This window comes from Elephantulus edwardii, unplaced genomic scaffold (assembly GCF_000299155.1).
Source record: "Elephantulus edwardii isolate Elephantulus edwardi_28Jun2011 unplaced genomic scaffold, EleEdw1.0 scaffold00014, whole genome shotgun sequence".
In the NCBI taxonomy this organism is placed as follows: domain Eukaryota; kingdom Metazoa; phylum Chordata; class Mammalia; order Macroscelidea; family Macroscelididae; genus Elephantulus; species Elephantulus edwardii.
This window is the reverse complement of record NW_006399764.1, coordinates 28,520,665-28,544,581: the sequence shown is the minus strand read 5'-3', so window position 1 is coordinate 28,544,581 and position 23,917 is coordinate 28,520,665. Positions and strand designations below refer to the sequence as shown.

Sequence of the window (23,917 nt, the reverse complement as noted above, 5' to 3'; positions counted from 1 at the left end):
CCACCACCACCACCACAACTCTGTTGGTTACTAATCATTCTTTTACTTCATCAGTTCTTGTGGGAAGCTCTCTGGGTACTGGTCTTACTTAATGATTCCACTCTATAGTGACTGTCTCTCTATAGTTGGGCAAGAGGAGGAGAAAAAGAAGGTCCATTTATGTGAGGTGCTGTGTTAAAGGCATGAGCTTTAGTGGGAAATTTGAGAAGGGTAAGGAAAGAATTGCAATCATTGAACACTAAAGCAGTGGGCCCTCATCCACTGAACAACTGTAGAACACAGCCACCGTGCGTGGTGCTCTCCACGGTGCTAAGGACAGACAGCTGACAAGACAGGGGGGACATCTTGATCTCAGGAAGCTTATAATCAAGTATCATAGAATTCCCTTGACAGGGTAACGCATGGTTAATAGAAAAGCGTACAGAACGGGTTATGTTCCTGTTACTAACATGCAAGAAGACTTTCATCACCCTGCTTTTATCCCTAACCAGCACTTTCAGTTAAACACACTCTGGAGAGAAGGCCCTGTTACTTGAAGAGTGACAAGCTGGCTCCAGCTGACGCCAGGGCAATAATAAAACCCTCCTTCCTGCCCTTTACCCAGGGATCTGGTCAAATTGAACCAGTGAACTTCCTGGATACGGCAAAGTTTGATGGCTCCAGCCTTCTCTCAGTAAATAACATTGTACTTGCTCAGTGAGATCCAGCATTCTCATGTTACACGTTCAATGGACACTCATGAGAGGTGTTAAGTGGAGACTACTGCTACCTGTGCATGGATGTGGAAGGACTGACAGTTACAGAATTATGATAACTTGTGCTCCTTTTCAATAGCAAACATGCCCACTGCACGCGGGACAGCTCCTGTGCCACTGCTCTTAGTAAGACTGAGTTGCAATCGATTCAGCTGACCCTCAGGGGGCGATCAGAGCAGAACACCACACGGGAGGAGACTGTCCTTTTCTCCTGAGAACAGCTGGTGGGTCCAAATTGTGTCAAATCGGATTCATTCGGGATGGCAGCACAATTCTTTACCAAGACACAGTGAACATTAATTTGTCAGGATAGGTAAACTATTAACATCCCCTTGCCCAGGGGGTAGAGGGGCAGGGAAGCCCAGCCTGCCTACACACCAACTTCGTTCTCCTCCCAGACACCCTTCCTCCTCGAGAGCGATTTTTCCCTGTTGTACACAGTTATGGCAATAATGAGAAGAACAACTTGTTATTTTATATTTGCGTGATTCTAGTTGTAAAACCTTTACATATTTTAAAGAACTCTTTGACCCTTAACACCATCTGTGAGACAGTCTATTATTCATTTCACTTCTGCAGATGAAGGAGAGTCTCACCAAGTCCCAACTAAGACCATACTCAAAGCCCTTATTTTCTGATTCTCAGGTGCTTCCCACTCGTCTAGGATGCCTGAATGAAGAATGGCTTTTAAGGACAAGTGGTCTGACCTTTCCTCCTGCCCCCTCATGAAAAGGAACCTGGCCAAAGTCAAAGCAGCCTTTCTAGAGCACTCTGCCTGCCTGTTGACTCCCATTTCTCTACCCTCGATGCCGCAAAGGGGCTTTCTTTCACAGAATCTAATTCTGGGGAAGGGACCAGTCTCTCAACTTTTGGGGACATATTCATCAAAGTGCGATTTGGGCCCCTATTCCATATGTCTAAATTTTATGCCTCTGGTCTTCAGCAAGAATGTTGAATGAAGATCTCACTCGACAAATATGTTATTAACTGAGGAGAAAGCGGAAATGCCTCAAACTTTGCTGTAGCCAAGAAATTCATGAGTTTGTTATTTCTAGATTTCCAAGAAGGAGGGGTACTAGGATTAACCTGGTCTCAAGGTTCTCTTAGCTCTTTAAAAATGGAATCAATAAGAAAACAGGTCTGGTTTCTCAGCCTGGTTTGTTATATGATTGAAGGTAAATTATTTACATTTTATGGCCTCAGTTTTTTCATCAAAAGAATGGATGACCTCTTCCTTTGGGCTCTAACTGTCCTCTGATACCTTTTTATAATGTGATAATATATACTATATGTTACTGGTCCATGGTATGTATTTTTAGAGGAAATTATAAACACAGATTTATCATAAGAATGGTTGATGAGATCAAACACAGCTAACTATATGAGTCAAAATATGGGACTTTCTTCCACTAGGATTTTGGAAAAGTAGCTAAAATACACCTGCCGATACTCTCCATGTGTTCCTCTGGGATATCACAAATCAAGTGTAGCAAACATTTCTTGCACAGTTTTTAAGAGCTGAAAGAGACGAATCATCTCTTTCGCTGTACAGGAACCTCACTTATTGCTTAAATTAGGAAGCATATTAGACCAAGGATGAATTTTCTTGACAATTCAAGATTATCTCTTTCAAGTGCAGAAATTCTTTTCAACAGATGATAATTCAAAAAAACCACAAAACAAAACAACCAAAATCCAACAACAGCAACTCCGTTGCACCTTCTCCTGCTTTCCAGGACACCCAGGGTATTTCCTCTGTGTGGTCACCACCGTTCAGGCCATCACCATGACAAGCCTTATCTCCTGGTGTTGTACTGGACTCTTCACTGGCCTGGCACTGGATTGCTTCAGTCTATCTGTCCCCCTCTCTTTGAGTGTCCAGAATCCTTCGTGAATAACCCAAGAGCAGACGGAAGACCTTGACTGCTGATGCTTTCCCTCTGCCAGCTACCACTCACTCCCTGCGATCACTGGTAAACCAAGCGGGCTCGAATCAGCTTTTTCCTCTTAGGTGAATGGCTGGAGGAAGAATTTACACGTGTGACCTGTGAAAGCTTACCTGTACTTGGTAAAGCAATCACTGCCCAATTGGAATTCCCTCACTTATCACAAAGGGAATGCAAGCTTACCCTCTGTAAAATGTGTGCAGAGATACACAGAACAAGCCTTTGCGATCTCTAAGCAACCTGTTGTTAGGGGCCGTGGAGTGAGCTCCAACTCCTGCTAGCCTGTGAATGACAGAATGAAACCCTCCCTGTCCCTGTATCGTCCACACAGTTCTACAATACACTGCTGAGTACCTGCCAGAAAATACGTCAAATCTTCCATACGTTGGTTGTGATTTCACAAGACACTGGCAGATAAGAATTTTATGTGAACTTTAAGTATTGGATAGAATCATTTGAGCATAAGAATCACCATTTTTAAAGGCCATGAAACAAATGCTATGATGAGTTACTTTTTTCCTTGTTTTCCAGCAAGTCTTCAAGTAACACTTTCTATCCAGACTCCAGAAGAGAACGCTGGTTCTAGCAGCCACATGTCCCCCCCACCCCCTCGACGGGTAACTGGCTCCGTCAAAGTCTCCGCAGCTTGCCAATGGACGGATTCCTTCAGAGGCAACAGAAGCCCCCTGCCACCCGCCAGCTCATCTCAGCGAGCTGCTGTGAACAACACTAGACCTCCTCAGTCACTCACTCAGCAAGACTGTGGTCCAAGAGCAACTGTCCAAACCATGTGCTGTTTTCTTTAAAAAAAGAAAGAAAACAGAGGTTTTACACTACGATGGTTCTCTGACACAATTTCACAAAAAACCAAAGTCTGTAACAAACTACAGAAAGCAGAATTTCCTAACTACCTCCTTGTCACCTCTGAAAGCAATTACTAGTAAATGCAGATTTAGGCCCTCTGTGGCTCGTTAACCTTTGTAACTCGGGAATCTGTTTCCAAAGGACACTCTAGAAAGTTCCAGGCCTTGGTTACCTAGCCCAACCCTGGTATTTAAGAACGTCCTGTTAATGCGTCTGCATCCAGGAAAGCTTGGGGGGTGAGGGGAGAGATTCCATACCCCTGAATCATAGCAGGCGAGGGGCTCCATTACCTCGGATGAGATCTGGCAAGTTCTGGTTCACAAGCAAAGATAAGAGCATGTTACTTCTGAATCAAACGTCCTTTTCTCTCTCTCGATTTTGATTATTTTCCTTATGAGTAACATTCTGATTTCTTTTCCTAGTTCTGTTCTCACTATCTGCTCAGCTGTGAGAGGTCACTGATACGCAAGAGGGCAGAGATCACGGCACAAAGTGAAACAATGAACACTGCCACTGGCATGGAAAGTGACAAAAGACGACAGCACCTCATCGCTACAACTTACGGGAAGCTCCGTGATCTGTTGTACACAGGGCAGCCACGAGCAGGAGCCACCTCGTCAGCCCCTAACAACAACGACAATTCTATCTCCCATCTTTAAAGGAACTCAGTTAGGATAGACTGTTTACTGGCTTGCATTGTTTCACTGGCTGTATTAAAAAAACTCCCCAAATCAAACAAGCAAACACACCAAGGCCAAGTCAGAACCAACCCTCCAGCGGGTTTTCAGAGGCAGTAAATGAATGAGAGGAGACTGCCCGTCCTTCTCCTTCTGAGCAGCTGCGGGTTTGAAGCGCTTGCTTTTGAGATTGCAGCACAGCTTCTTACCATTAGACCACCAGAGGTTAAAAAGCCGAGACCCTAGCGATCACGACATCTAATAAGTAATACTAAATAACTCTTGAATCTGAATCACTTTTGCCTCAAATGATGAGTCTCAATCACTGTCCCTCAGTCTAGTCTCTTCCCATTAAGGATCCAAAATAAAAAAGGAATCTTCCAAGAAGACAGTCTGGAGGGCCCTGGCACTGAGTTTCAAACGTACCACACATACACTTGCTAGCTTGACATACAACCAAGTCTTTTCATCTATGATGCAACGGATCATTTAAACCTCATTTTTGCACCCAATTCCTCAGCCCTTTTTTCAAGGCTCCTCCTAAGACAGTTGCTTCACCAAAGGATGGGCTGTTTACCCACGTCCCTCCAGCCTCTCCCTCTGGGCACAATCTCCAGTTTCCCTTCTGCTTGACGACCTTCCCTTCCCAAGTCCTCCATCTCCGGGCTGGGCTGAAACCCCTCTGTAAGCAAAGAATGTCTTGGGACAAATCTTTCTATCGGCACTTAGCAGACTGCATTGGCTTTTTTTCCCCCCCATTCACCATGAGCTCTCTTTCTAATTTCTTCATCCTTCCAAGCTAAGGTCCTGACCTACCTTTGTAGACAGGGTCCAGGACAGGGCAGAGACTCACCACGGCTTGCTGACCAAGGAGGGACTAGAGTCACTCCATTCTTTATACAGCAAGTACTTGGGGTGAATGCTTCTGGGGAAAGCTATGGCGTGACATGGAGGAGAGCTGGCCCAAAAAGATCCCCACTCCAGGCCACTGTGCTGCGACAGATGGTTGCAATCACTCCCTGTGAGGAGGTCTCCCTTCTCACCTCATACTACATGCTCCGCTGAGCTGGGCTACACTGACAGAGGTTTCCAACTTACGCACTCTAAACCATGACATAAGTCACAACGGAATACTTAACCATGGGCTCTGTAGGATGCTGGTGGGGCCATGGAAATCTGGGCTTCTTGGGAATCCACTGGACAAATAGGTCTATTAATACTTCAATTGTCACCAGGTTACAGAACCAGAGTAGCTGGTATTTCTCATTTCCAAGACCTGTATCTATCCATCCACCCATGAGGCCTTGGAATCTCCAACAGCTCTGACAGCTACAGTTGACTATGAAGTTGAGAAATCCCTAGAATTCTATCGGAACTCCTACTATGTCAAAGAGAAAGGCACGGATGATGTGAGCAAAGCAAGGGAGACGGGAGATGCCCCGGGGCACCAAGGAGAGGGACCCAGTGCTGGGCTCGGTCTGGACCTTGTAATGTTGTGGGCGTCGTTTCTCTGTATGAGCAGTGTGGTGTGGCCAGGTACCTCTCAAAGGGTCCACCAGGCTGCCTGATAAATGACTGGAAAGGGTTGGGAAACCGGACAGAAGGGCAGAAATTCTAAATCAAGCCTGCCGTGACAGCACGCCGCCAGCAATGTCGTCCTCATGCGTCTGAGTGTTTGCTGAGAAGGAAGGCGCCCCGGCCCCTAACGCTGTGCCCAGATCCGCTGCACTGCCATTGCCGCGTCTACCTTTGCTTCTGCTGCACGGGCTGCTGCCTCATGGCCATGTACTGCATGTCTTCTTGTAGGCGGTTAAGAGGGGACTCTGGCTTGACACGGATCCCATAGTAATGGTACTTGGAGTTTCCTCTTCATGAAAGAACAACAAACATTGAAAACACAAAGAGTCAGTCAAACCAACATGAATCGCACAGAATAGCCACTGAACTTCAAGTTTGGAGGGAAAAGGTTAGTTAAAGGCTACACACTAATGTTCAGCGTTTGAATCAGCGCTCGGCCCTAGAAAGAAGCAATCTTAGAAATTTTCACTTTTCTATTAGTCAAACAGTCCACTTTGTCCATTCAAGTTACATTTTATTTTCTACTAGACAGTAGTTTAGAAGAGGTTATGGGGGAAGATAAAGGTGGCACACCAAAACAGTAATTCTGCAAAGTAGTTTTCAGATTACATTTATGGGGTGGAGGGAATCAGAATTCTATTGTCTTGGTTAAGTGTCTTGTTTTTCTAATTCTCTGGACTTCAGGGATGGCAAAGGAAGACACCGTTATCATTGCAAGAAGGTGTGGTGAAGTCTATTACTTCGTATTTTGGGACCTAAAAGGATTTATGACTTTTAAAAAGCAGGCATTTAAATCTATCCACTTTAAGACACACTTTATTAATCTCTTGTTTTCACGGTTTCCCGCTGTTCTCGCTTTGCTGAAGGAGTTGTGTCACAACAGACCTGGGCAAATATTTCTGAGAAGATGGCAAATTTCCACCCTGGAACACAAGTTTTCCCAACATGCACGAGAAAAGCTCTGTTTGCCATTAGAAATGACAAAGTTTTGCTCTGAATGGAATTTGCGAAATCTTGCAAAAATAACATTTTAAATATGTAAATGTGTTCAGAGATAAAACAGTTTCGCACCGCTCTATATATAGGAAGGCAGCAGTATAGTTTCCATTTTGTCTTTACAAGAAGATATGCAAGTGGAGTGTTGGATTAAATATTTCACGTAAAAATAGAGCAGAATTTGACTTCCGAGATGAAAGACTATGCATTAAATGAACCTTAGAGGCTAGAAAAGACATTAAAGTAGTATTTTATAAATAATAGCACTGGTTTCAAAAACATTGCAGGGCATCTGAATGCTTATGTGCCACCAGTAAAATACAGCAGAAGTGGAAAAATGATTGTCACCAGACACCTAGAAGGAAACGTTCCATGTGCAGATTAGATCTGGCCTCTGACGCCACTGCAGAAGGCAGCAAACCCCCTAGAAAGAACACTGAGGACCAGCTCATGCCAACTGGAGGGCGCGGGGCAGCAGGGGGCAGGCAGAGGTCAGAGGAGGTGATAACTGTGGAACCGAAATGGGAACAAAAGGAAGAGCTGTTTGTCCTGTGGGGGTCAGGAAATAGCTGGGGAGCGGACTTCCTCTATGTCCTCCAAAGCAACATCCGACGGACAGAGGAGGGGTTTCTTTCCAGTCTGCTGGAAAGCTCATCTGAGTCTTCTTTTCATCCTGGACTGATTAGCAAAAATTCGCCTGCTGGTTTCCAAAGAAAGGAACACTGAGAGGAGCATGCTCCCTGATCTCTCCAACATCATATAATGGTGGCCTGCGCCTCTGCCTTCATTTATAAACAGGGTTGTTTTGTTTCACTTATTTACTTTTGGCTTTGGTTTAAAAACCTGAGAAACGGTCGAGTTCTTTTTGAGAAGTCATTAGACAGTCAATGAAGGGTGAGTAAGTTTGGGTGGGTTTCTTTTTTAAAAAGGACTGGGTTTTCTTGGTCTCATCTATCTGTGATAGTGTTCCCCTGTTCCCTGGGAACCCACGGGAAGGGCATGGAGCAGTGAGCGAGGTGGAGGCTGTGCTGGTTCCACCCTATGGCACCAGCTTTCTCACATTCGTGGTCGGCTAGATTCGGAACTGCAGCATTTCTTTAAACTTTCCCCAGAGGGTTTCCTTTCTCCTTGTTCTTGTAGGCTCTGCTTTTCATCCCTAATTGCAAACACTGCATGTAATTTTAAAAGGAAAAGGAGACATAATTGTTACACAGTGAGAGGGGGAGGGGAGAAGAGAAGAACATTGTATCAGAAAGTGAACAGGGCAGTAGTACAATATGTACTTTTAGACTATGGGACTGCACTCATTCACAATGCCAAACAACCCCAATTTTGTCCCTTTCTACTTTGAAGATGTGTTCTGAGCTTTGAATGGCACTTCAAAATAGGACTCATTGAAATTCCTTTCAGTAACAAAAGGAACACAACAATGCAGCTATTAGAATGTTGAATAAAGCCCAGAGTTTCAAAATATTGGCACAGTATATGCACAACTACGGTGCCATCAGCTGGCAGAGAGGAGGTCAGCTCTCCAGACGACGATTTCACCGCTCTGGGGTGCTGGTGGTGATTACTAGAGAAACACAGATCTCTTTTCAAGGGACTGATAGAACTTCTTCCACTTTGAATAGGCTTAATCAAATTCCCCAGTTTAAAATACAGTACTGAAAAATAAACATCTGGGTGAACAGAATCTCTGGTGATGTAAAGGTGTGTAATCAGGTAAAATGCACCTGGGAGGAAGCATTCATCCTTGAGAACACACAGACCCCAGAAGCTTCTTAAAGCTGAGACCTCACTTCTGGTTTCAGTATAAATTTATACTGAAGGCCATTCTTGAGGCTTCTATTTCATTAAGAAAACAAAACTCTTTGCTAGAATACTATGAAGCTGTTATATATAACTAGTGAGAGGTATTTTGCCTAACACCATAATGTAACATCTCTGTTTTTATCTATCCCTTCTCCTAGCTCTGTTTTCCCTAAGATCTAGGAGATCAAGGTCATTTATATCTTCTGTCCATACTTAAAATGTGTATTACACTGATTTTTCAAAACTATGGAATGAGAAAATGATGTTCCACTAAAAATCCTCAATACTTATTTTGACTAGTAAAACCACTTCTGTCCATTTCCAAAGAAAGAGAAGTAGAGAGACGCGTACCGTCTTCCTCCTCTTACTGGTTCCCACGTGCTGACCTGTTTCAGACGCTCACCTGCACGCATGTTCACCTGTTTCAGATGCTCACCTGCCCATGTGTTCTACTTCACAATGAAGAGGAGAAGATTATATGCCACCCAGAGGACTGCAAAGTCCCATCTTTTGTAAGTTTTACAAAGTGAGTGGTAACTGATCTCCAGGAATGAAGTGAACACATTCAGCTTTGCTGTGTCCTGCTAGTCAAGCACAAGCATTACTGATAAAGAAATTTTACTGTGATTTTCCAAGAACCCGAAGGGGCTGGGTTTTCTTTTTGCTGTATAATTTGATCCACTGCCTTTGGTCTGACCACATTCAAAGAGAAGAACGTGACAGAAAGGACTTTTGAAAGCACTGTCTGTAAATCCTGGGGCTGACAGTTTGCTCAAGTCTATGGGAGGGTGTGTTGGAAAAGTCTCTCTTCCTCTCTCCTCAGGGCTTGTCCCGCTCACTCCTGAGCGCTCGGGGTTCACAGTGCTCACTGGAGGATGCCCTTCCCTTTCCCTGGCACTTCCGCTTGCTTTATGTATTATCTGTAATCGAGTACATTTGCTCAAACAATATACAAGCCTCCTATACAGCTGGGACGAGAGGGCTCAGCGGGTGAGCTTAGGTTTCAGTACTAACCTAGTTCCCAATCGCCTGGTTCGCAGCCCCATAAAAATGGACCGTATGAGCTTTCCGAAAGAGGCGGCATTGACCGGGTCCAGTTTGTGCTCCTGGCAGTGCCGCAGGTAATGGTTGTACAGGGTGCTTCTGGGAAGGCTCACTCCTTCTGCTGTTTCGTAATTGTCCAAGAGCCACTGGAGCTGGTGTAAAGAAGGCACAGTGAACACACAGAAGCCAGGCACTTGAGCAAAGTACAGAACACACTGCACACATGACATCAGGGAGAAAAACACACCGAGGCTCTTCAGCAAGTCTAACCCACTGCTGGTGCGTCACCTCCGACTCCAGGCCACCCTTCACGGGCTTCCAAGGCTGCTGATCCGAAAGGGAGCGGGTGGATTTGAATTCCCAACCTTTCAGTTAACAGCCCAACACTTAACCTACTGTGCTACAGATTCCTTTGCACCAATTCTTTTTGTATAAATTATTCTACTGCAAAGCCCAGTTGCAAACTGGCTGCGAAAACTTCTAGAAACGCTGGAAATAGCTATCTTTTCTGAGCTCAGGCAATGTCCGTTTCTTCAAAGATTTAAGCACATGTAGAGATGTATTAATTTTCTCCATATTGATTGCTTTTGTGGAGACAAACACCTCCTTGGAGAATTCAAATAATCCCATTAACTGGCCATAAATTTATAATGGTTATAGAATAAAACACGTCACCAAGCCTGGAAGCCTGGCACACAACATGCCTTTCATGCTGGTCTGTTAGAACACTCCAACAGCAGGCTATTTGGATAGGTTTTTAAATTCAGGGTCGATACATTTTTATAGAATTCTAATTTACTTATCTCAAATTACCACAAGGTAATCCAATAATGGCAGTGTCTACTGGGGTACATTCTTCAGGAAGAAAAAGGATAAACTCAGTCAACTTTTTCCCCAGAAGGAAAGATTCACTAAGTCTGAGTAAAGACTTTGATGTAATGGAAAAGCAGTATGTACTACAACAGTCTGGATTTTTCTGTCACAAAGATGTATTCTTCAATGACACTGGAGAACAACTTACATTAGTCACTGTAAAGGATTCTTTCCTCATTCTGCACTACACTTTCAAAAAACTTACATGGCATTGTGTGTATCCTTTAAAAACTACATAACCATTAGAGGGATTACATGTAAGAAACAAAAATTATAATGAAAGTGTACACTATTGTATTGCAACATTAGCAAAATATTTTGTTTATTTACAAGAGAAATTATTTACTTGACATAAGAAAGGAAGTTACCTAATTTTGAAAAAGAAATTCTTTTCTTTGGATAACACATAACTCAGGGCTCGAGATTAAACTCTCATTTGCTGCTCATGTCTGTACTGGGAATTACATCAAGTCGAGTTTCCGCAGTGTAGTGGTTATCACATTCGCCTCACATCAACTATCATGGGTAACTGCCAAGTATTTCACCTGACTCGTCTCAGCAACATTTCCACACCATACTGAAGAGGCTGTGATAGGCAACTGTTGATATGCAAATGGAATTAAAATCAAATATAAGTAACAGAGGCTCTTACCTCATCCTTTAGAATTTATGGGCCAATCCTAAAAATTAGGATTTAGAAATTCAACTAAACAGAAACATTTCTTCATCTTGCCCATACAGCCTACTATTGGCAGTCAAATTTTAAAACTGAGCTTTTAGACTTTTAGAACAAGAAAATGATAAGTGGTAGTCTTCAAATTACCACTTTTAATGATGCAAGTGAATTTTCCAATGCATATTTTCTGTTGTCATGTTCCATCAAGATAGAAGCAGCCCCTCCAGTGGGTTTTCAGAAGCAGTAAATCTCACAGGAGGAGACTGCATGTCTTTCGGCCAGGGGGTAGCTGGTGGATTCAAACCGCACACCTTTGGGGTGGCAATACAGCTCTTTATCCACTAGGCTATCAGAGCCCCTGATACTGTTTATACAATTAAATTTAGTTCACTAGGCTCACAGTGGTAGGGGCCATAGGAGATATGGCCACTAAGCCAAGTAGAGGGCTTTTAGAATAAAATTAATGTTTCAGTTAGGAAGACTTGAAGACCTCTACAGACTACATGCATATGTAGACACAGACAACCCCTGGATTAGGGACAAGTTCCATTCTTCAATTTGTCTTTAAAGAGAATTTGTACACAAATTAGGTATTCATATTTGATGTTAGTCAAATGTTTATCTTAACATATAATAGTATACAGTATATTTTTATGCATAAAAATATTAGATAACACTTTCAGACACAGTAAAACAATTCTGACATAATAAAACAATTATCATCATTATGCTTTGATGTGAGTTACAAAGTAACAGTCATTTGCTATTACAAACCATTGTCCACCCCTCGAGTTTGTAACACAACAGGCTCTACAGGGGTCAGTTCCTAACACTGCTGGTCCACAGCTCAGAGATTAATGACCCGGGAAGCACATGGATCCAAACATAAAATAGACATTCTTTTTAGAATGACTGAAAGTACTATGGGTCAAAAAGAACTATTTCGACAAGACCCCTCTGTAACCTTCTTTTCATGCTCCTGCAGAGTCATTTGGTGTGAAAATGATAAACTGATGGAGAAATCAAGTTATTGAGACTGAGGTCTGCAAGTGGATCTGGATGTCCTGAGTCTTTGCTTTCAAATTCTCAGACTTTTCTGATTACAAATGCAACAGAGGGAAACAACCTTTAGACTTTAGCCCTACAAACACACTTACATCTCTTCAGGGGAGAGCATCATCAGAACAGCTTGGTGCAGCCCTGGGGAAGGAGACTACAGGCAACGTGGACTGGGCAGGAACCGACAGCCTACTTTACTCTTTATATATCACAGAAAGAAATACTGGTCCCTGACACCAAGGAATGCAAGGAAAAACCGGGGGGGGGGGGGGAATCCCCACAAGGAGACACATTAAAAACTAAATATTTTATAGAGAAAATAGTAATAATTTCTGTAACTATTGAAGTCTCCTCATTCAAAAGTGAGGTACAGTCAACTCCTGTAAGTTTAAAATAGCAAAGTTAAACCTGTATATATTCATTTTCTTAAATAATAAAAAGCATAAAAACTATGATGAGTTGGTCGAGCTGAGGGAACAAACAGCCCTCAGGTCTCCTCTTTTTCTAATGAAGGCGCCATGGCACTAGTTGGGAAATCTTCATTGAAGAGGTCATTCACTTTTTTTCAGAAAAAGAAAATAACCCAATTTATAATATGAACTTTGTAGTCAAAGGGAGACAAGTAATTAAAATGATGTGCTACGAAACACTTGGAATAGAACATAAAGCAAACGAAAACAGCTAGTTTAATGAACCAGTGAGAAAATGAAGAAGTGTCTGTAAAGTACCTCCAACATCTCCCAGTCTGCGTGCACCGCTTACTTTAAAGACAAATAGCTAGAAATGAGCACTGAACATTTCCTTATGACTATGAAAAGCAAAACCAAGTAATAAAAATGATATTAAGAAAATATATAAAAAAGGAAAATTCAATAGTGAAATATGTGAAGGGTGCTAACATACAGTGCCTTTTATAAAAAGGTGAACTAATGCAAAAAAGCTCAGTGCACTGAGCCCAGGGTTCTTGTTACATGAATGAGTGCTAATCAGACAACTTTCATCAAAGAAGTTATCTTCTCAGAAATAGGGGGATGAAGACAGAAAAAGTTGTCTTACAGTCCTTCAAAGCCTCGTGCTCAAATGGAACAATGTGAACAAAGATAAGGCCTTTACCAGGTTGGCTCCACGGTCCTCAGAAATGACCAACAAGTCAAAACAACTCAACTCATGGCTGGGTAAACGAATCTTCCTAGCAGAGATCATACTCTTAATGATTCTTCATTTCTAAACCAGTTTTCTCTTTTACAACCTTGAGTCTATTTAAACATTAGTCTATTTGTCGTTGTTAGGTGCTGTTGAGTAGTAGACGACTCATAGTGACCCTATGAACGAGTACTGTTCATACAGTTTCTGGAGGCAAGCCATTTCAGAAGTGGCTGCCACTCTTGCTTCCAAGCTTGTTTTAATTAGGGAGCTCCACCAAACACTGTCCACCATGGGTAACCATTATCACATTTGACACATCAGTGTCACAGTGTTCAGCTTCACAGCAACCATGAGTTACCTCTGTACAGCAATGCACAGATCAGGGCTATACCACCTAGAAGATGACCAAAAACAATTAAAACTAGGCCTGAGAGCCTCGGATTAAAGTCACTCACCTTGGGTGGGTAGCATAACTTTCTGTCCACTAGGCCAATGTAGTTCTCTCTCTGTCAGTCTATTTAAACAATTAAAAAATTTCACAATGTGGACATTTCAGAGCCTCTACTTTTGGCAGCTGTTGTGGTACACTAAAGTGGAACTAAACTGCACAGGAGGAGACTGTCCATCCTTCTCCTGTGGAGCAGTTGGGGGATTCAAACCGTGGTGCTTTGGGTTGATAGCAAAGGTCATTTATTCTCCTTTGCCCCACTCCTCAGTTGATGGAGGGACTTTTACTCTGTTTCCAGATCAGAGATGACTTTAAAGGGCAAAAGGAAGTGGAGGTAAAAACAATGAAGGTGAAGACGGCACTGTGGCAGCCTCACCTGCCCCTGTTGGGCAATGGTGCCAACCACTTGACTCCCCTTCCAAGGACAGCTGTCCTAGAAATGGTTATGCCAGGGGAAGCGGAACGAGGACAGACATTGACATTAGCTGGAGATTGGCATCTGCATTTTATATGCTGGAATTCTGACACAAAGATGACTTTGTAAATCAGACATGTGAATCTGAAACAAGGTATAAGCAAGCCTTAACTTTGTTTTGAAGGAAATTTAGAAGTTAATTGTAATGTAAAGGCTTACATTAAGAGAAAAGAAAATGCCCACTACACGAGATATTGTTTTCTTGGGTTTTTATCCTTAATGCAATTTATCTGTACACAAAAAATATAATGTGTTTCACATTAAACTATTATTTCTTTTGCACTCTTACATCTTATAAAATGTTTATATTTATGATTAAAAAGCCAATAAAATACCATAAGGACTTTTAACCTTTACCTTTTAAGGGCTAATTATTCTACTAATGAATTAACATAAGCTCATTTAAGGGTGGAAACCAACATAATTACATCTTTCAACCTTTGCATTTAATCTATAGTAATCAGGATAGATTGAAGAGAACAGTTCCTACTTTCCCAAAGGGAATTACTGATTGACAACTAAAAAATATACATATGAGCTGCACTCCCCAATTAACAGCTAAATGTAACATTTGGCATTTCCCCCCAGAAGGATTGTTATCCTTTACGATTCATTTTAAGCTCAGTTCACTGATGATATGCATTTTGACAGGTCTTACTTCTGTCTTAAGTTATACTTACAATACAGTAAAAACTAAGGTTTTGCTTTGAGCTGTATATATTTCAGAAGCAAAAAAGTCAAACCATAAATAAAAAAACACCCTGTTGCAAAAGCTACCTAACAATTATTTGCTAGATTATCAAAAGCATATAAAATAAATGCCTAAAGGCTTTTAAAAGACAACTTTAAATGGAATTTAAAAATATAAAAGCTTAAAGGCATTCCAAGAACAATTAGTTAACTACATCTGTGAATTCAAGTTTATAATGTAAAATACCCCAAGTTGAGTCAACATAATCACTAAGTGAAAATTTAGATTGCTTATAACTGAGAAATAGTATGATGTAAAGTTGAGTCGGTTACTGAAGCTAATTAAACTACTGTATTTAAATGAATCTAACTAGTAATTATTTATCTACAGTATCTTCGGGGAGCTCTGGTGGCGCACTGGCAAGAAGCTGCACTGCAATCCCAGATCCACGTGCTTTGAGGCCACCTGCCACTCCGTGGAGAAGGATGGGCAATCACCCATGCAATTAATTGCCTCTGAAAACCCACCAGCGGGTCAGCTATGGGAAGGTTCTGACTTTACGCTGTACTCTACGGTACACAACAACAACAACAACAACAATACAGTGTCTTTGTGGAGGAAACAAATTAGAGCAGAAAGTGTGTCAATAAAATATTATATTAATAGCTTAAATCACATAAAAACAGTTAAAAGTACAAATCTAAAATACAGGGCAATGAATAAAGGCAGTCTTAGCTAGAGAGAGTGGAGGAGAAAATAACGTGTCTTCTTCAAACTGAAGACCGCTAGTGAGGGCCGTCCTTTCATGGCCATGGTCTGAGGGTGTGACCATCATGCTCACAACACCCCACTGAGGCATGCTTGACGACAAAGGCGACAGTACAGTGCGTGCACGAGGCTCCGAAGGAACACACGTACATAACCACAAGGGCAGTCGAGAACACGGAAGGGATGGGCAGCTTCAGCTCATCCCCTGTGTTTTGCATTTAATTCATACAGCAAACATTTGTTGAGTACCCACTACATGCCAGCCTCTGTTTTAGGCACTAGGCATGATATTAGTGGGAAAAGAAAACAGAGGGGAAATAACCCCAAAACAACTCATCTTCTTTGAATTTTTGTTCACTACTATTTACAGTCTTTGAGGTCCTGCTACAGAAACACCTGCCATTATAACATTATTTCTAAGATTTAATGTCGAAATGGGTGTACTCGGTGGGGCTTGGGAAAGGTATCCAATACATCAGTAACACACTTCAACCTGAATAAAAGCAACAACTGGTAAGAACAGAAGCTGAACGCTGTTGGTAGCTGCCATCAAGTAGAGTCTTCACAGACACCCCATAAACTACAGAGCTGAACTCGGTCCTATCCTGTACTATCCTCATCATCTTTGACATACTGAGCCCATTACTGCAGTCATTCTGTCAGACCGTCTCGTTTAGGGTCTTCTTCTCTTTTGCTGACCCTCCACCTTCCCAAGTATGTTGTCTATTTCCAAGGAAAAGGCTCTCTTAGCAACATGACCAAAGTATGTAAGACGGGAGCCTCACCATCCCTGCCTCTAAGAAGCACTCTGGCTGCACTTTTTCTAAGACATCTTGTTTGCTCTTTTGACACTCCATGAGATGCACTCTTCTCCAACACCACAATTCAAAAGCATCAATTCCTTTTCTGTCATCCTTACTCATTATTCAGCTCTCAGATACAGAGCAAGTGACTAAAAAGATCATGGCATGAATCAGATACATCTTCAGTCTTCAAAGTGACATCACTGCTCCTCAGGAATTTGGCAAGGATCTCTGACAGCAGACTTGCCCCAGGCAGTACGTCTCCTGATCCGACAGCTGATACCAAAGGTGTTGACTGTGGATCCAAGTAAGAAGAAACTACTGACAATTTCAATCTTTTCTCCACCTCCCATGATGTTGCCTAGTGGTTCACTGGTGAGGATTTGTGCTTTCTTGATGCTGAGATGTAATCCATATTGAAGGCTGTAATCTTTAATAACTGCTTTAGTAACTTCTTCAGGTCTTCTTCACCTTCAGCAAGCAAAGGTTGTATCATCTGTATAACACAGGTTGTTGATTCTCCTCCAATCCTGATGCCACATTTTTCTTTGTGGAATCCAACTTAATGAATGATTTGCTCAGTGTACAGATTGGATAAGTATGGAGAAATGATACAACTCAGACACACATCTTTCCTGATTTGAAACCATGCCATGTATCTTTCCTCTTCTTAGACAAAAGCTTCTTGGTCTAGGTATAGGCTTTGTATTGTTGTTGTTAGTGCCGTCGAGTTGTAAATGACGCATAGTGACTCTATGAACAAAAGACCTGAACACCTGTATAACTTTGGTTGTCTCACCAAGTTCATAGAATTTCCGGAGGCAAGCCATTTCGGAAGTGGATGCTACTCCTGCTTCCAAGACTGATTTAATCAGGAAGCTCCACCAAGCACTGTCCACCATGGGTAACCATTATCACATTTGGCACAGCAGTAGCATAGTGTTTAGTATCACAGCAACCATGAGGTTTTGTATAAGCATAATTAAACATTCTGGGATTCTCATTTTTATCAATGTTAGTTATTGTCTGTTACGATCCACAAAGGTCAGATACCTTTGCATAGTCAAGAAAGCATAAATAGACATTCTTCTGAAGCTCTCTGCTTTCAGCCAGAATCCAGCTGACATCAGCAGTGATATTCCTGAGTGCTATGGCCTCTTCTAAATCCAGCCTGAACTTCTGGTGGTTCTCTGTCAATGTTCTGTTCTAGCCATTTTGTGGATGTTTTTCAGCAATATTTTGCTCGAATGTGATATTAATGATACTGTTTGATAATTTCTACCTTTCTATTGGATCACCTTTCCTGAGAACGGGAATAGATATGGATCTCTTGGCTAAGGCAGTTGGCCAAGCAGCTCTCCTTCAAATTTCCTGGCATAGACTGGTGAGGACACCCAGGGCTTCATCTGTTAGTTCATACATGTCAGTTGGTAGCCCTTCAACTCCTGACGCCTGTTTTTTTTTTTTTAGTCAGTGCCTTCAGTGCAGCTTGAACTTCCTCCTTCATTTCCACTGGCTCTTGTTCTTACGTTACTTCCTGAAACTTTTCTAGATGAGCAACATCAAATGGTCTTAAGGATGCTCCACCAAAAAGGGGATACAGCATTTAAAACAGACTCTCTACATTTTAGATTCTAGTGTGGGAACAAAAAAGGTGAAAGGAAAAGAATCCGGTTACGTTCTAGCGACAAGCAACTATTTACTTGCTTGGACAAGAGTGGGACCTCCTGATTATCTTTACTCAAGTGGAAAGAGGAGACCTTTGTATTCCACACTGCAAAAAAGAAAATGAGAAAAGACTTCTCAACACAAAAGTGAAGATTAAGGTGACAAGAAGTCAATGTCTCTTTGCTATTGTCAGGCTGCTGAGCTGACTCTGACTTGGAGCACCTCTGTGAACCTTGACCCTTGCGGCGCCACCTTCCAATGGCCACCATATCCGAGGCCACTGTCACAGGCACTGTGGCCACCCACCTTCCTGAAGGTCTTCTCTTTCTCTGACCCTCCATCTTTCCCAGCATGTGTAGCAGTTTCATCATCCATGCCTCTAGGAGCATCTGGGTTGCATTTCCATCAACACATATGCGTTCATTCTTTTGGCTATCCACTACTTGTCGCTGACACAATTTAAAGACACTGATTCTTTTTCCATCATCTGTAGTTACCATTTAACTTTCAGTTGTATGGGTAGAAATCAAGAAGATCATGGCTTAGATCTCATGCACCTAAATCTTTAAACCACCATCCTTCTTTAGCTCTTTGGAGAGGTCCTCGACAACAGATGTCCCCAATGCTACACATCTTTATTTCTTGATTGCGACTTTCATAGGATAGATTGCTACTGTTGACAACTTCAATCTCTTCTCCATCCGTTACCTGGTTGCTTATTTATTGGCCCAGTGGTGAGGATTTTTATTTTCTTGATGTTGAGAGGTAATCTATAGTAAAGGCTGAAGTTTTTGATCTTCTGTAACAAGTGCTTTCAGTCCTCTTCATTTTCAGCAAGCAGGGTTGTGTCATCTGCATAATGCAGGTTGTTGATGACCTTCCTCCAATCTTGATGCCACGTTCTTCTTTGTAAAATTTAGCTTCTTGAGTGATTTGCTCAGGGTTAGATTGAATAAGTATGGAGAAAGGAAACAACCCTGACACACACCTTTCCTGATTTTAAATCATGAGGTGCACCTTGTTCTGTTTAGACAATGGTTTCTTGTTCTATGTACAGATCTCTCACGATGACAATTAAATGCTCTGGGATTCTGTCACAATGTTAGAGATAATTTTTTTATGATCAAAAAACAGTTGGACACCTTTGCATAGTCAAGCATATTTTTTATATTATATGCCAAGACCCAATTGATATCAGCAATGATATCCTGTGTGTCGAGGCCTCTTCTCAATCCAGCTTGAATTTCCAGCAGTTCTCTGTTGATGTACTGTTCCAGTTACACTTGGATATCTTCAGCAAGATTTTTAAAATAAAAATCTCTCTTTAGAAGGGTCATCTTTCTAAACCTGTCTTTAAAAACTAGTAAATTATGTAACACTATGTATGAATATTCTTTTAGAAAGAAATCTTTCCCCTAATGAATGAAATCTTCTGTAGTAATTGATTCCTCAGGGAGCTAACATGTCATCATAAAATTTAATTTATATTTACCTCAAACACCCCACAAACCCTCAAATTGCTTTACATCCTGTAGAGAGAGGGATGACCACTCCCTATGGCCTCATACACATGTCCACAGCGTCAAAACAGACCCAATGGCAGCTGGTTTCAGGTTTCTGGTTCTTGCTAAACCAGTCAAAACTATACCTTATCCTGCTGCGTGGATTCTGACTCCCAGCCCTCCTATAATACGGCAGAGTGTAACTGCCCTGTAGAATTCCCAAGGCTGCACTCTTTACGGAAGTCAAATGCCACATCTTTCTAACACAGAGTTCGAACTACAGACCTTTCAAGTGGCAGCCAGAGTTTAACTATGTGCTACCAGGACTCCTTCTGTTGGTTCATGGGGAGGGACAAAGTAACTTTGCTTACTGATGTTTAAATACTAACAGTATTGTTGTTGTTTTAAAATAAAACCTCTCCTAAAAATCATTTGCATAATTGAGAGTCACCAATAAGGCTCCTAGAGTTTCAAATACTCTAGCATGTGGCTGTGAGCAGTGATGCCCGCAGAGGCGTACTTCAGGCAGGTGAGTTAATCGAGTGGCAATTAGAAAATTCTCTAACTGTGCAAGGACAGAAAAATAACGGGCCCCTAAGTGTTTAGGGCAGTCCACTGTGGGGTTTCAGTGCGACAGACAAATCCTTTCTCAATGGTGTACACAGGAGTCATTTGTATTTCTAAAATCTTAATTAGACGTTTCTTTTTGAATGAACTCTGCTGTATTTCAGAGATGTAATCAAAGGGAATCCGAGTAGCTGGAGAAAGATGATCATCATATTACTAACAGGGCTTTCACTCTTTCTGTAGATTCCACAGCCTCCAGCAGTCGTAAACACCGGGAAGGATTTGCCACACGATGCAATACACAATATGACACTGCCAGAGTGAGAAGCATTTGTCTGTTGTTTATGTTGCTTAATTCACACATTCATTAACTTTAAATATTGCTTCGTGAATTCTCGGAGAAAATCAATTTAGGAAAAAACCCCCAACATATTTGAAAAAGTTACAAACAAATCAACAAATAAACAAAAATACACCAAAAGAACATGTTCTTATACCTCCATCCCTGCTCACAGAAATACTAATTAAGACGGATAATTAACGTTACAATTATACACAGCACACATTTTACTCAATTCCATTCCTTAAATAAAAATGAAATGTGAACTGAACCTCAAAAGCCAACTTCATGGCAATCTGAGAGATCATACACAATATTTCTTAAAATCTTGTACATTTAAATATGAAAGTAAAGAATAATTTCACTTGTCATTTCCAAAACACAGCACAAATTTGTAACCACCCACTCCCACTCCCGTGCTAATTCAAAACAAAACAAAAACAACACAATCAAATGCAAACCCCTCGATAGCAAGTCTCTGTGAACGTCTAGTGACACTGCTGGACAGAACAGGACTGCCCACTGGGCTTCTCAGGGGTTGGATCTTTACAGAACCTTGCCTCCTCTTTCTCTCAGAGTACTGAGTGGGTTTGAACCACCAACCTTTTGGTTAGTAGCCAAGATATCTGATCACTACGTTACCAGGGATTCTTAAGGAAAACCAGAGTCATACCAGATAAAAACCCAAGTACTTAGGAAAGAAATACATGAATGACATGCAGAACCCATCTCTTAATAAAATGAGGGAATCATGCATTTTCAACTGCCCCCAAAAGGGCCAAAAATGATACATGATTTCATTATTTATAGTCTCATTTGCTCCTAAATATTTCCAGCAAAACTCACTTGCTTAAAATCTATAGTTAATAATCTTAACTGTAATTTCTATCCGTTGAAGGTGTTGATTTTACAGAAAAGCAATGATATTCGCATATGATGTGTGGTCACAATTATGGACTTTTCAGGCAGACGATATTGGGGAAAATGCACAAACTGTAGGAAGTTCACTTCTAAATTTAAGTGCACACCGCCAGTTGGGAGGGAAGAATAAACAGTTTTCAGATGGCCCTAACTTGCTACTGAATTTAGCACAACTACCTAACGCAGCTCTTGGAGGGCTTAGGTCGGCCCTGCTCCACGTCCTCCAGGATCAGCTTCACAAGGTGACTCTATCGCCACGTTTTGCCACTGGCTCCCGAAATGCGAGCAGAATGACAAGCCTGCCCCTCACTCTTAGCACACTTACCAGTGTCCCAGGGAAGCTGCACCTGCTGACAGTTAGAAGGTGGTGGGAAACAGCAGGGACTCTGCTTTATCTCAGTTACGAGCATCTGGGGCTTATCTATGGGCTGGCTTCTCCTCCGCTCGTCAGACCTGAGCTCCTTCGCGAACACACCTTCCCACCTCCTACGGTCTGACTGGCACAGGGATCCTGGCACACAATTCCCTACTGACGCTGGCATTACCACGCTCTTCCTCACTTGACATCAGTGGTTGTACAGCAGCCGTAACTGCTCTTCTGCCTCAGACAAAAAGATGCAGATGACAACATTTTGCTCCATAGTTTAAAGAAGGAATCCAGATACACGTTTCCAATTACTCAGACCTCCCCATTAGTGATGCTTGACAAATGAATGGGAGCCTGTCATCGCCCTGGGAGTGTTATGTCTGTACCACGCAGTGCAAGGCCTAGTCAAGTGTCCACCTGGGGCTCTACCTGTCAGAAAACCCACTGGACACAAGAGCCGTTGGAGCCAGACGAGGTCATAAAGGGCTGAGGAAAGAAGGTTAAGGAAGCAAAATAAATAAATCAACCAAACAAGCATTTAGAGGCAAGCAACGCATGCAGAACAAGCAGAGATTGGTTTACACCAAGAGAAGGCAACTTACATGGCTGTTGAGAAGAGAGCTTCTGTGAGTGGACAGACCGTCAGACTTTTGCAGCGTCTCAATCGCCATTTCAATCTGATAATAGATGTCATTAAAAAAAGGGCTCAAGACAAGATAGTAACAAAAGGCTGACCAGAGAAATTTTGATAGATTCTTAAAAGCTCAATTCTTCAATGGTGGCTTGGTCACAGTGTTCCCTCAACGTGGATTTCCCCCTCAGTCCCCCCGCCACCACCAGAAAGAAAATAAAATAAAAATATGCACATGAATAAGCTCAGTGACACAAGCAAACCTTTGGTGAATGTTCGGTGATTTCTGTCATAAGGGGAGGGACCTCAGTGGACTTTTCTAGTTGTGAGAAAACATTCTTACTCCCCCAGCTCGGAGGCACAGTTGTAGGACAGAGCACTATCTGTCTATACCCTCCCAAGGAGTAGTGATGATTTGTTCTCATCTGTCGTGAAGGAAAAATCACCTGCAGCTTCTCTGTTTAACAGGTACTAGTCTTGAGTGGAAATGAACAAAGACACGTCCTCACTAATGTTCTCAAAGCTGCTCTGTCTGCTCCTGTCTTAATCCTCCTGGAAAATGTGGTGGTGGAGACTCACTGGTACAAATGAACAACATGTAAGCAGGCCCAGAGGTATGTGTCAGGGGGTGGAGGGGAAGCGAAGACAACAGAAACGACAGCAGAAACGGAACGCAAAGACAGAAAGAATCCAAGGCGAGGAAGAGGGGTGACCACAGGATGATTTACTCCCAGTAACCTCAGCATGGCACCAGCTCTTTTGCCATCACAAAATAATTGGAAGTGCTGAAGACAAGTATCATGGGCACTTTTAACTCATGCCTCCTGACATCTTTTGGCTTCTGGAAGTCTAACCCAAGGCTCTGACCACCTTCAACCTGGCTCAGGGTTATACGAACACTGTCGACTGTGTTAGAAAAACAAAGGGCATTCTGCAAGTACACATGAAAATGTCATTGTTGTTGTTGTTATATGCTGTCAAGTCGACTACGGCTCATAGTGACCCTCAGAACAACCGCTCTGGACCCTGTCCTGTCCTGAGCCAGTCTTTCTCTGACACACCTGCCCGCATTGCCACAGTCACTGTGTCAATCCATGTGATCCCCCAGGGTTGTCTTCTCCTGCTGACCCTCCACCCTTGCAAGCATTTCCCAAAAATGAAAACAGATGCTACCAGTATCAGCTGAACACTCTGGTCAAATTAAAAATTCAGTATAAGAAAGTGAACAATATTGTAATGTTTAAAAAGTGATTTTTCTTATGGTTTCCACTGGCTAGGAAAATTGAGAATGCTTTAAAATTGTAATGCAC

At 42.1% G+C, this 23,917-nt stretch overlaps 1 protein-coding gene across 1 annotated transcript in view; it reads right to left on the bottom strand.

The window, feature by feature from the left end:
• The window catches only part of RFX3 (regulatory factor X, 3 (influences HLA class II expression)), a 174,290-nt gene that overhangs the window by 66,403 nt on the left and 83,970 nt on the right, over window positions 1-23,917 (bottom strand). Inside the window, exons 4-6 of the mRNA XM_006881317.1 lie at window positions 22,579-22,653; window positions 9,643-9,824; window positions 5,990-6,109 (exon numbers count right to left, since the gene is read on the bottom strand). Of these exons, the coding sequence (XP_006881379.1) occupies window positions 5,990-6,109; window positions 9,643-9,824; window positions 22,579-22,653 (377 nt within the window). The remainder of the gene's footprint in view (window positions 1-5,989; window positions 6,110-9,642; window positions 9,825-22,578; window positions 22,654-23,917) is intronic.